General features: G+C 36.0%; 1 protein-coding gene across 1 annotated transcript in view; it reads left to right on the top strand.

The window, feature by feature from the left end:
- The window catches only part of Lrp1b (LDL receptor related protein 1B), a 1,955,528-nt gene that overhangs the window by 1,186,216 nt on the left and 755,687 nt on the right, over positions 1–13,625 (top strand). Inside the window, exons 19-20 of the mRNA XM_042275227.2 lie at positions 7,983–8,063; positions 9,131–9,298. Of these exons, the coding sequence (XP_042131161.1) occupies positions 7,983–8,063; positions 9,131–9,298 (249 nt within the window). The remainder of the gene's footprint in view (positions 1–7,982; positions 8,064–9,130; positions 9,299–13,625) is intronic.

Below are 13,625 nucleotides of genomic sequence, written 5' to 3'. Positions count from 1 at the left end.
TTTAATGCATCAATATTCACTCATGTGCAGAAGTTGCCATCAACAAAGCTAAGCTTTGCTTACAGTTGGCATACTGATTCACTGCAGTCTTTACATTTCACAGAAAATGTATATGATTTTATACATTCATGTTCTGTTCCATCCATTTACCTAGGACTTCAAATTCATACATTTATTTCCCCCCAAACTCCTCCCATAATTGTTGTCCAAGCTTTTCAGGGATGTTGTTTTCCTTAGATGGGCAAAACACCGTTATTAGCATATCTAAGCAGCTCCCATACCACTGACCAGATGCTTTCTTCTAGTATTCAGTCTCAGGCTATTTCTTGGTTTTCCTGTAATTTTTTTTTCTGTCTCCTTTACCTCCCTTCAGCTCTCCATTTGCTTTAAGAAAGGGAGTGAATTACTTTCTAAAAGCTCACATGCCTTTACTGGAGGAAGTAGATTTGTTTCTTCTGATTTAATACTGTGAAATCTTTGCAAGTCAAATCCAGTTCATGAATTGGTTCTTGCTATTCTTGCCTTTCTGCTGGGTTTCATCTGTGAGCTGACTATTGTTCTTCCTGAATCTTAATTAATATGTACATGGAGGAAGTATTTTGATATGACTTTTTCCAATTTTTCTCTACCATGGTTTTGGAACTTTCAGTTTTATTGCCATGACACTTTATCTCTTTTATTTCTTTTTATTCTTCACTATGCAGATATGCTGATCTCTTTAGCTTGTTCACTTCAGTCATTCTCATTTTTTCTTATTTTTTATTTTTTATTTATTTATTTTTAGTTTTTCGAGACAGGGTTTCTCTGTGTAGCTTTGCACCTTTCCTGGAACTCACTCTGTAGACCAGGCTGGCCTCGCACTCACAAAGATCCGACTGCCTCTCCCTCCTGAGTGCTGGGATTAAAGGCGTGTGCCACCACCACCCGGCTCTCATTTTTAAAGTTTATTCTTTCAGCATTTATTTCACATATACATTGAAATATTATCATATCCAACTCCCTATTTTCCTCTTCCTAATCCCCCGTATCTTCCTACATGACTCCCTCCCAACTTCAGGTATTATTCTTTATTTAAATGTATTAGACTACAGCATTGTCTATTCATTTGAAGTAGCTCCACTTGAACTATTATTTCTCAATATGAAAGAAGAGGGGTGGAAACTGAGAGCAAATGGTTTAGGCATGGATGGGGATAGGAAGTGAATTAACAAAAACTGAGAAAGTGTGAAAAAGCCTTAAATGTATGAAAAAGCTACTTTCAAAATATAATCCAATCCTTCAATATACTAAAATCTAATTTAGCTCATTCTTTCAACTTGTATTTCCAAAACTTCATTTTCATTTTTAAATATCCTAATTGTTTTCGTTTCATGTTTCCCTTTTTTTTCTTTGGGAGGAGGTGGTTGGAGTTTTGATTTTTCGAGATAGGGTTTCTCTGTATAGCTTTGAAGCCTGTCCTGGAACTTACTCTGTAGACTAGGTTGGCCTTGAACTCAAAGAGATCACCCTGCCTCTGCTTCTCAAGGGCTGGGATTAAAGGCGTGTGCCACCACCCCCGGCTGCCTTTACTTCTTAGAGTATTTATTTTTATCTTAACCATTTAAATAAATATTATCTGAATTTCTTATATTATTTATCTGATTTCAATCAGTAATCTTTACAAATGTATTTAATGTTTAAATATCTGTTTTTTGTTAAGTCTGTTGAACTTTATTGACCAAAATGTTCATTACCTTTTCTATAATTTTATAAAATTTATTGTTTTTGAATTTTGAATTTTGAGAACATGTATAGTTTGGTATTATGTTTGCACCTTTGTGGTGTTCCTGTGTGGCTGCGTATAGCCATATATTCTGTGAGCTCTCTGATACATTTTATTAAAATTTTATTAAAAGCCTTAGATTAACTTTTACCTAATTTTTTCACCTGGGAATTTTTTTCAAGTCGTAAAGTAGGATTGTGAAATAATTAGATGGTTATTAATTTCCAGGAGAGACCATTTTATTTCTTCACTCACAGTCTAGTTTTCTAAGTTGACATTGTTTACGCTAGGGGGCAATACTAATAATAAGCTAGGGTTACACCTTCAACACACTAGGTTCTTGCTGTGATCCACATCTTAAGTGGAATTAAAGTATTGTGTCCTGTTCTATATTGACATTGATTTTCAAAGTTCTCCATTTATAGACAAAATATAATCTCATATATGCAAGCATCAAACAAATACATAGTTCACTCATTAATTTTTGAGCGCCCTTTCCACTCTCTTCTATTTTTATACTTTAGGAAACACATTAAAGTATCTGCTATTTATTTCTTTTGTGGCTATTCTACTGCTAGAATAACTTACTGTTTTTCCCAAACTTTTGTTTGTTTTGTCTTTTACACACTCCCATGTCCCTTCTTTTACTTCTAGGGTTCTGCCTTGTAAACACTGATTGCTCCTAAAGCTCTCTAAAGCCTGTTCCATCACATGTAGAAAGGTGCCCCCCCTTTCCCCTTTGAAGTTTATTTACTTCTTTCACTTTCTCCAAGTATCTATGTACTTTCACTTTAGTTTCTTCTGAGGTCTGAGTCTTGTTTGATCTAGAATGTTCCAATGTCTTCCCTCCTGTTGACCTGTTTTAACATGAATATTTCACTCACATTACCTTTATGTCCCTTCTTTCAGAAGAAGGTTAAAACCACCCAAAGTGACTCTTGAAGCTTCTGTGATTCGCAGGAACACAGATTGTCCTTAGCTTTTGATGGGCACATTCTGACAACTGCACTCTGACTTGAAAACACTGTAACCCAGAAGTGCATGTCATATGCTCGGCCTGCAGATCAACCACAACGTAGAGTAAGGGCACCTGAAATGCACTCAGGACTCCTGTTAGCCTACAGCTGAACAAAATCATCTGAAGCTCACCTTCTAATGAACCGCTTTGTATCTCATATAACTTCTTAAATACTTGTATCCAAAAAGCCCTCTGGCAGCCCAAAGGCAGTGTCTGCTGCTTCCCCTTTAGACTGTCACTGCCCAGCACTGTTTGGACTGAATGAGAATGCTTCTGAACCGGGTATAACACTGAAAAGTCCCAGTCTAGCATATCATCTGCACCACCTTTATGCTACCAATTATTTGATAGTTTTGAAGTCATTTGTTTAATCACCTTCCAAATATTTTTCCAACTAGATTTTCTGCAGTTTGTGTTTCCTGTGCCGAGGGTATTCATTCATTCATTCTCCACAATCTATGTCTATAACCTAGAACTCTATATGTAATAAAGCTCTAAATACAAATCTTGAATGAATGGACTTTTGCAATATTTCCCATTTACTGTGCACATTAATCATCTAGGGTCAGAGACACTAAGTAAGTACATAAGGCCACCCATTAATTACTCATAAGGCCAGGATCTCAATCCAGGATTATCTTTGTACAAAACTTGTAGTATTTATGAAAAGAGTTACACCTATGCCCTTATCACTCCCACTACCCAAAAAGGAAGAAAGATAGAAAGTAAAAATAAAAGTAATAAGAAACATAAAATATTGCACTACACTTATACTACAAGGTGTTTATATCATTGGATATTTTAAAATCTGACCTATGGAATAAATCAAATTAAAAATGTATCATGTGGTAACTATGTTAGCTCTAAATATTTAAATATGTGTATAACTTTAAAATGTATCTATTATGTCTGTCTTCTAGAAAACTAAATTTCACATATGTACTAACTATTCTCATTTTACTTAAGTCATTTATTTAATCTACATTAAACAGTACCAAATAGCAATTGGCCTCTAAGTAAAAAGCAGTTCATGCTACAAAGTACAAAAGCCACCCATGTAACAACTGCTCTGCATCACCAAATCATTTTATAGACATCATAAGTATATAGCTAAGCAGACCAATCTAACGAAGAGGACTACTGAGATAACAAGACTGATGTCAAAGTGAAGTAAGAGCAATAAAAATAAGTAATCTGTTCGATTTGAGTCCTGCTCCTTGGGAGCCACAGTTAACAGTGATATCTGAAAAGTGTCTTCAGTAGTTACAGTCCAACATGAGTAACTTTCAGAAGCACCATTTCAGTTTTCATACCAACAGATAATTATATACATTATAGCAGGTAAAACTCAGATTTCAAACAAAAGACAGAATGAAGAATGTTAACATTTGATCTTGCCCAAATCTTCCTCTTCTGTGGTATCATTAAACATTCTTGGTAATGATGGTGGCAGTATAATGAAAAACTAAAGCGTTTTGATATAAGTCACAGTAATTCCCAATTTCCTCTGCCCTTGCTGCTCTTGTGAAGTATCCTAAGGTGAGGTGTATTATTTAAGTCTCAGGATTTAGAAATGACAATTTTAGCCCTCCAGTTGCCAAGTATTAACAGTAAAGGTGGAGTAATTGCAGTCTCCTTAACTTAAGGCATCACTTTTCTAAACCTGGATTCCTGTAATATTATTACTTTTTCATCTAATTTCACATGAATACCTGTATACTCCCATAGGCTTGGTAATAAAGGTCTGCTCCATCATTTAGACTATGGGCTACAGGATTTTGAGACTTCAACAAAAATTTCTTCGCTAGTTTTTTTTTAGAGGGAAGGAAGGAGATACCTAGGTAAGAGGCAGAAAATAAACAAAAACACATCTGAAAATGATGTCCTTGGGAACCACTGCTAAACTGTATACACTAGACAAATAGAAGCTCCTTGAAAGAGAAATTGTAGCTGTTTACAGAATGACATTCATATAACACGCTAGTAAAATTTAAGAAAAAAATAAAGTACACAAATTGAGCAAACTACCTGGAACAATTAAAAAAAATTAGCAGCCCATTGATCCATAAACTGTTTTATGTAGTTAAAGTGGTGACCAAGATAAAATACAGTTTTCTTTTCCTCACTGTAACTGGAACAGGATAAAATGTGAGTCATTTTGATTTGTACTTTCTGTCTTTTACAGAATTAATCATTAAATGTTTCTAAATGTCCTACAATTTGCATTGAAAGATTTAAAGTCAAAGTATATTTATATGAAGTCAAGTTTATTTATTTATTTATTTATTTGTCAAAAATAAAAATTCATAACAATATTTTGTTAAAATATAATACAAAAGTGAACTAGAATATTTAGATACTAATTTCAAGTGTTAAAACTAATATGAAAAAGGGAAATATTAAATTCAAGAAGCTTTAGCTGTAATTCATGTTTTAGGGTAAGGTGTGTACTGTAAATAGACATCATTTCTGTCTCTGTTGGGCACTAGTGGTAAGATAAAAAGAAATTAGGGATATGTGTTTTTCTACCCTGTGCCAAATGAAAGCCAGTATATTTCATTTATTCCTCCTAAAATGGACTATACATTAGACACATATCTCTCTCTCACTCTCTCTCGTTGAGCATGCACATGTGGGTAGAATCATTTTAAGATTTAACATGGTAGTTCTTCCACTTATCCTAGCCTCTAGGTTCTGTGATGTAGGAATGACATCAGGATTTGCTTATGTGTCAAACTTTTTAAATTTTACTGCTTAATAGCCTTCAGGATGCTGTATTTACATAAAGTCAAGAAAGGCACATTTATTATACTTAATTCTTTTTCAAACATAAAAATACATAGAATATTCTAGCAAAACACATAAACAAAGGTGAACTAGACTATTTAGATACTCATTTCAAATATTAAATTGATGTTAATATGAAAGTAGGAAAGGGAAACACACTGTAGTCACAGCCCTCAGGAGGCTGGGGCAGAGGGATCATGGATTTGAGGACATCATGAAACAATATACATATTGTGTGTGTTCATGTTATGTGCTATGTGAGCAGAAGGTGTATGGATTTTCTAAGAAACTGAAGGTTGATTTGATTTTAGATTTATTCATTTATTTCTCAATTTTTTTAATGCAAGATCTTCCCTCTCATCCTTGGCTGGCTTTGACTTCCTGATTCTCCTACCACACCATTTAAGTATTTGGGCTGTTGGCCTATGTCAGCAGGTCTGACTTCCAGAGTTAGCTTTGAATCATATTTACCTCCTTTTTTTCTGCGGAAATTTCTTTTTCACCATATTCTTTGAATCATATTGATGTCCCCGTGTTTCTGGTTTTATGACAAGCATTATCTCTCTCTCTCCCTCTTCCTCTCCCTTCCCTTCTCTTTCCCTCTCTCTCATTGGGCATGCACATGTGGGTACTTTTGTGGTGACAAATGTGTACATGTATGTATGTATGAAGTGAGTGCATGTATATGTGTGTGTGTTTAACTAAAGTCAACTTTAGATCTTCATATTTTGGAGACAGGTTCCTCACAGTTCTAGAATTCAACAAGTAGATGAGGCCAGCTGACCAGCAAGCCCAGGAAACTTCTAACCTTAGTCCCACTTAGAGCTGGGATGACAAACATTCCTTTATGCTAGGATTTCTATGTGTGAGCCCCAGGAAGCATCCTGTCCCTGCCTTAGCCAATGATGGAATTATAAAAGAAATTGGGAGCCAAATACTAAAATAATGGAAATATTTGAGAACTCATGTCTGGTAAAATTCAGAAGTGTATTCATTTTCATATGGAAGCAATTTGTAATATAAAGAAAATAAAATGCCAATTTGAATAGGTTAAGGATAAAAATTGAAATGATATAGAAAATTACTAATAAAATATGTTGAAAACAGCTTTAAGGAAGAGAATTCCAATGTTGGGAGACATTGGTGATCATGGGCACATGGGACTTTTCTGAGCCATAGATACCTTAGGGCCAAAGTAATTGCGGTTATCAGTGATTCTCAACTTTTAGAGCTGGTAAATATAGTAGGTTTGCTTGTTTTCATAATTTTTCTCCAAATTAAGTAGTACTCAAAATTCTAAACTCAAAATTGCAAGTAGATAGGTAGGTGGCTACTAGATATGTATACATTTAGCTAGATAAAAATAAAATAAAATAAAGCATTTTGGCCACCCCAAGTGTAAGCATGCTCAACCAGCATTTATTTCAGACATCTCTTTAAAAGTCCACAGATAACTCATAACATTTGTAGTTTTTCCCTATCAAATATTCTAAGACTCTAAGTAAGCTGCTTTAAAGAGAAAACATTAATATGACTCTACTCAAATTTTCTTGAGATAACAGGCCTAATTTTGAGAAATCCACAAATCCTTAGGTGAATAATTTCCACCATCTATAAACAGGTACAGTACTGTTTTTCTCTGCAAAACACTCAGTTCAAATTTTTGTCTGAACTCCTCAGTACATTAATTTTTCTCTGGTTACTATTTTTTTTAATTTTCATTATTATCCATTCTTATTATGTTAGTACTAACTTCTGGAATTACTGAAATGTTAAAATGGCTAATTGTACTTTATATTTTATTTGCCCTTTATCATTATTACTATTTATTATTATTATATGGATTTAGTTTCATTTTAAAAACCTGAATTATTTTTCAGGGGTTTTGCTCACCCTGTTAGACTCAAATTGATTGTGTCAAAGTCTTTGTAAACATATGGTAGCAACTGCACTGACTTCATTAGTTGATAAATTAATTTCACCTTACACTGTTGGCATCCCTCAGAGGTCAGTGCTACCCTTGAAAACCCTGTGTGGCTCTCTGTATTCAGAAAAGCCCAGGAAGCTGGATATACAGAAGCAATGTTTTGTAGCAGCACAGGAGAGCCCTGGTTGCTCTCATTCACCAAGACAAGGTTGGCCCTGAACATGTATTTCAGAAACTATGATAAATCCTAGTGGCACTTCATCTGATGATTCTCCTAGGCTTGTGGTGGCTGGAAATCCCTCCTTTCAGACACTGAAGTCTGGTCACCTCATGTCTTGAAGAACTTAGAGTCAATGTGCTTGCTCTTCTACTGTCTGTTCTGTCTTTGTAGAGGACAAGAGTGCTGATCACAGTAGTAAGATGGATACAAAGCAAGCCAAGCACAGTCCATACAACATTTCTCAGTGGCTCTCTTATATCCTTCACAGAATTCCCAACTTGCGAGCCGCTAACTCAGTTTGTATGCAAGAGTGGAAGATGCATCAGCAGCAGATGGCACTGTGACACTGGCAAGTACCAAGCGCTCACTGCACAGCACTGACCAGGTCGGGGCCCAGCTCTCTGGGCTGCCTGGCTTCCTCCAAAGGGAGTCTGCAAGCAAAGCTTGCAGAGCCCAGCAAAGTGGCTAAGAAAAGTGGTGAGCGGGCAGCTGGCACATCACTGGGGATCAGTGTTAAGGATAATGGAGCATGATATTTGTCCCATGGGGCTTGAACAGTGCTTCATTTTCAGATATTATTTTGGGCATAGACTAAATCTACAAAGATGAATAAAGGGAACAATTAAGGAAATGACCAGAACAATTTTAGGTTCCCTAAGCATTTATGTAACCTTGGCAGTTTATGAATTATTATGCAATTACTCAGATGATCTTAGCTCTGTCACCTTGCTTTTTATGTACAAGTAATGTTTTCCTTCCCTGTACTTACTTGTATGTACTTGTATCATCATGCCAAGTCGTTCTAAATTCAGGCAAATGAGTTATATATTAATCAATGTCATTTAGTTCCATTTAATCCAGTGTCTTTGCAATGGCCAGTCCTGAGAATGAATCATTTCTAATGTGAACATACAGTTTCCATGTATGAATCCAGTTGATTAGGCAGCAGCGAGGAATGAGCAGTAAATGGCTATGTCAGAGCATAGAGACAAAGGCACTGGGTGGAAGATACAGCTACAAGTTCCGAGGCATAGAAATGGTGGCTTCAAGTAGTGATTTCACCATGATTCTACTGCACTGTGTCACTTAACAGTCCCATAGTCACAACTTTCCTCTTAACCCTTGTGGCAGAGAGGCAGTTAGTGGGTGGCTAGTTATTCATAAACAAACTAGATTTGAAGCTGCAAAATCTAAGTCAGTACTTTCCTTCTCTTGGTTCTGTATTTGCTATTAAACCAGAAGCGATGTAATGTGAGTATAAAATGAGACTTACTGACTGTTCCTGAGAAATGTTGGTCATGAATGTATCTTTCCTTTTCCAAAATCATAAGCAAATTCTGCACAGAAAATGTTATAAATGTAAGAAAAAATGTTCTACAAAGTGAGTTTTTACTAGCTTTTAGTGCTTCTTTCCAGATGATGACTGTGGGGACAGGAGTGATGAGGTGGGCTGTGTTCATTCTTGCTTTGATGACCAGTTCAGATGTTCCAGTGGCCGGTGTATCCCAGGGCATTGGGCCTGTGATGGTGACAATGACTGTGGAGACTTCAGCGATGAAACACACGTCAATTGCACCAAATCAGGTCAGTAATTTTATCAATCTCTGAAATATCATCATAGATTCATACATAAATAAACTCCTTAGAGTATATTATTAAATCACAAACTAATTGCTCATCATATTAACAATATGATGACCTCTATGTCTTTAGTTTTTTCTTTTCTTTTCTCTGGTTTCTTACTTCAGTGGTGTCCAATACTTGGTTGATTTCTGTGCCCATTGCTTTCTATATTCTTTCTATATCAAAATGCTTTGGAACAATTATTCTAACCTTATACAAATTTTAAAGTGTCTGAAAAAGGAAAAAGAAATACATAAAATGATAGTTTTACTTTGATATTATACCAAATCGCTTTCCCTGAGATTTGAATTAGGTATTTAGCAATACGTCTAATTTCTCCCATTTCAGACTGATTGACTATCAAAAATGAAATGAAAGAGAGCAGAGCATCCAGGACTGTGGTTCTTAGCAGATCTGTGATAAAGCAGACCCTGTCAATAGCATGCATTGCTTTTTAAAATATAATCTACCATGAAACATATTAGTATGTTAAAAACAATAGCAGAATCACAGAAAAGTGTCAGCTTTCCAAACAATAATATTGTCATCTTTATCATTTAACTGACAATTTAACTTATTTATTAATTCCATAAATATTGAGTACTAAGGGCTAACTAAAATGTTTAAATATCCACAGCATCTCTTTAAATAGGTGACATTTAAATACATGAACAATAAAATGCTTTACTTAAGGTGGTAGAAATCTAGAGACTCATTTACACTGTGGAAGCTTAGTTTTCAAAGGCCCTCCCTAACAGACACATCTGTCTTCTCCAAACATTTGAGAACTCATGTGACTGTTAGTGTCTCAAGAATTTTATTCCATGTGGTGTTCTCTCTGTCATTGGAAACTGTGGCTAACTCTGCATAGCAGGTTTTTGAAGGAAAGGCCCTGGCTTTTATGTGACTTTGCCAGTTGATGCATTTTTATTTGGCCTGTATTATGAAAATCATAGCAATGATCAAAAATGACTGTTCAATGTCCCTGAGCTCTGAGGCAAGGAAATATAAGTACTCGTGTTGTTGGTCCTGACATGATTCATAATGGTTTTCTTTGAGGGGGGCAGAGGTGAACAAATTAGAAACTAGAAAGGAAGCAGAAAATTACTAAGAAAATTTTTCATGTGGACATTTGAATTTAATTGTCTTCAAATCAGGGGGATATTGAATTATTGATGGAGCTAATATTAAATATTATCTGTCTCTTATTCTGCATTACACAATAACCTCATGTCCTCTCTCCTTTTCTTTCCCATGACTCTCTTCTGTCTCTTTCTCCTTCCTTCTTTCAATGTATTTATTTAGTGAGAATATGTAAAATGAAAATTCTTAATACTAAACACGCATAGAAAATAATTGCATGGGGACATTTTTCCTTTTTTAATAGGTATTTGAAGCATTCGTCTATAGGGTAATTGACACCTCATTAATGCACTGCAGTTTAACTCATTTGCCCTCCTCACAGATGTCTCTTCAGGCTTCTCATAGGGTGTGCATCTGTGGCCTGCTGGCGGTGCCCCATAATATGCTATAAAAGATAAATTGCCCCAAAGTTAAATTATTTTCATCTAGAAACAAGATCCTATCCCTCTTTTCTATGTATATTTGTTGCAATTTAAAGAGACCATTGCACATTAAGAAGTTTGAAAAAGTATTTCAGCCTCACAAATACCCACAGCCTCTTATAGACACTAAAGAATATTTCAAGCTGAATTATCATACAAGCAGAGACATTTTAATTTTGCTGTTTTGGTTTTTGAGACAGGGATTCTTTGTGTAACCACCGTGTCTGTCCTGGAACTCACTCTGGAGACCAGGATGGCTTTGAACTTATAGAGATCTGCCTGCCTCTGCCTTACTAGTGCTGGGATTAAAGTCTTGAGTCACCAAGACATTTGAGACAAGTCACTGAGACATTTCAATGTTAATAGCCTTTGTTTTTCACAGAAACTCAGTTTCCCCACATATTACTATAAAGGCCAAACTGTCAGTGTGAGCTTCTTATGTGGTAGAACACTAAGGAAATGGTTGAGATAATCAAATGATTCATGGACATGTTTCAGGAAGCATTAGAGAATTGACTCAGTTTTAGTTTTAAGGTGTAAACTATACAAGGATTCTATAACAAAATATGCTGCATGATGAGGACTGGGCACAGCAATTGAGTAAAGATGACATTTAAGATGGCTTCAGGACAAAACAATCCCTTTATTTTCATCCTCTATCATTTTGATTATACATTCTGGTACAGAAGTTATGAAATAATATTGACATATCATGTGGAAGTTATTATCTTATATACTTTTATCTATAGACTTGTGTGGCTAGTGACAAGGTAGAGATTTGATATAATTAGTCACATAATTCTGTTTCAAAACCTGCTGTGGAAGAAAGAGCAGGAATTTCTGGCATGAGTTTAAAGACTAGCTGTCAAAGCTCATTAAATTCCTCAAATAATTGCTCAGCACATTGCTGTGCACTTCCTGGAAGACAGAGCATATGGTGAAGCCCCTCTTGACTCAGGTTCTTTTCAAAGGAGTAAAACAGTTCACAATCAGAATATTTCATATAGAATCTCTATTTCATAAAGTTCTTATTCAGTTTGTATTCTCTCAGGCATCACATTCAGAAAGGAAGTATTTCCATGGCCATGGTAGGTTTTTCATGACAATGTGATTTGCAACTCCAACAGAACAGTTCTCTTCTGTGTTAATGAGCATCTATTCCTTTGCCTCTGAATTTTATTTTGTTCGGGTTTCTCATTTTATAACTTTCTATAGTCAAAGAACACAGTGTCTTCATAAAGCTTTGTTTTTACACACACACACACACACACACATACACACACACACACACACACACACACACACACACACAGAGAGAGAGAGAGAGAGAGAGAGAGAGAGAGAGAGAGAGAGAGTCAATTTTGTTGTGGAAAATCATTCACAAGACTTCTATCTTTCTTTGATGTGTTTCCTGTCTCTCATCAATGCAATTGAACTTTGAGTTTTGCTTGGTCCTATTTCTTCTACTATAACCATGACCTTTGTATGTTTGTTGTTTTTGGTTGTCCTAGGTGAATAGTTTTGTTTTGTTTAGTTTTGTTTTTTCCATGGTGTTCCATATTGTATGGGCATTTTATGTTAAGACTTTTTTGGCTTTAGTGTTTTCTTTGATTGATGAATGTATTTCCTCTATTGTATCCCCCATGCCAGAGATTCTCTCTTCCCCCTCTTGTATTCTGTTGGTTATGCTTGCATCTGTAGTTTCTGTTTGTTTTCTCAGATGTTCTATTTCCATCATTTCCTCCATTTGTATCTTCTTCATTGTTTCTATTTCAATTTTTAGGTTTTGAACTGCTTCCTTCATATGTTTAATTGCTTTTCTTGGTTTTCTTGACATTCTTTAAGTGATTTGTTGATTTCTTCCAATTTTTTGTTTGTCTATTCCTCAATTTCTTTAAGGGAATTTTTCATTTCCTCTTTAAAGGACTCTATCATCTTACTAAATTTTTTTTAAGGTTGCTTTTTTCTGTTTCTTCTATGTTGTAATGTTTACGTCTAACTGTTGTAGAACCAGTAGTTTCTAGTGGTGCCATATTGTTCTTTATGCTGTTTTATGTGTTTTTGCAATGGCATCTACCCATCTCTTCCTCCAATACGTGCAAGAGTTGCCTGTGTCTGAGGGAGCTGTTCTTGGTCCACTCTGTCTGTGCCTGTGTTTCAGGAGCTGCTCTTGGTCCTTCTTATCAGAGCTCTCGGTCCAATCAGAGTAGGTGGATTCTGTGCCTCAGGGATCTTCTGACATCTCAGATGGATGGGTGGGTATGGGACAGGAAGTGGGTCTTGTAGAATGCAGGGTCTGGTCTGATGGGGGCTGTTGGTGGGGATGCCTGCCCTCAGGAATCTTCTCTGCTGGCCTGCACCTGGGGCAATGATGGTTCTAGGGGTTGGTTGTTGTTGTTGTTGTTGTTGTTTTATAACTGGCTGGACTCAGAACTTAGTATGGGGAAGTCCTTGCATGGCTGTTTACTCGTGTACTAAAAGGTTCATACTCAAAGGTGGTTTACAAGTGTTTTATTTACTTTCTGATTGCTGTGACAAAGCACCTTGACCAAGGTGACTTATAGAATGAGTTTATTGTGAAAGACCCCCAGCTGAGATCTTCCTCCGGGAGAGACCCCAAACCCAAGGAACAAACCGAAACCACAGATCAGATGCAAAAGCAAGAGGGTTTATTTAGACCAGGTACCTGGGGCGAAGTCTCTTGGAGGACTTGCGCGCTTTCC

This window comes from Peromyscus maniculatus, chromosome 4 (genome assembly GCF_049852395.1).
Source record: "Peromyscus maniculatus bairdii isolate BWxNUB_F1_BW_parent chromosome 4, HU_Pman_BW_mat_3.1, whole genome shotgun sequence".
NCBI lineage: Eukaryota > Metazoa > Chordata > Mammalia > Rodentia > Cricetidae > Peromyscus > Peromyscus maniculatus.
Note: the sequence above shows the minus strand (reverse complement) of the source record. Positions and strands in the feature narration are given on the sequence as shown.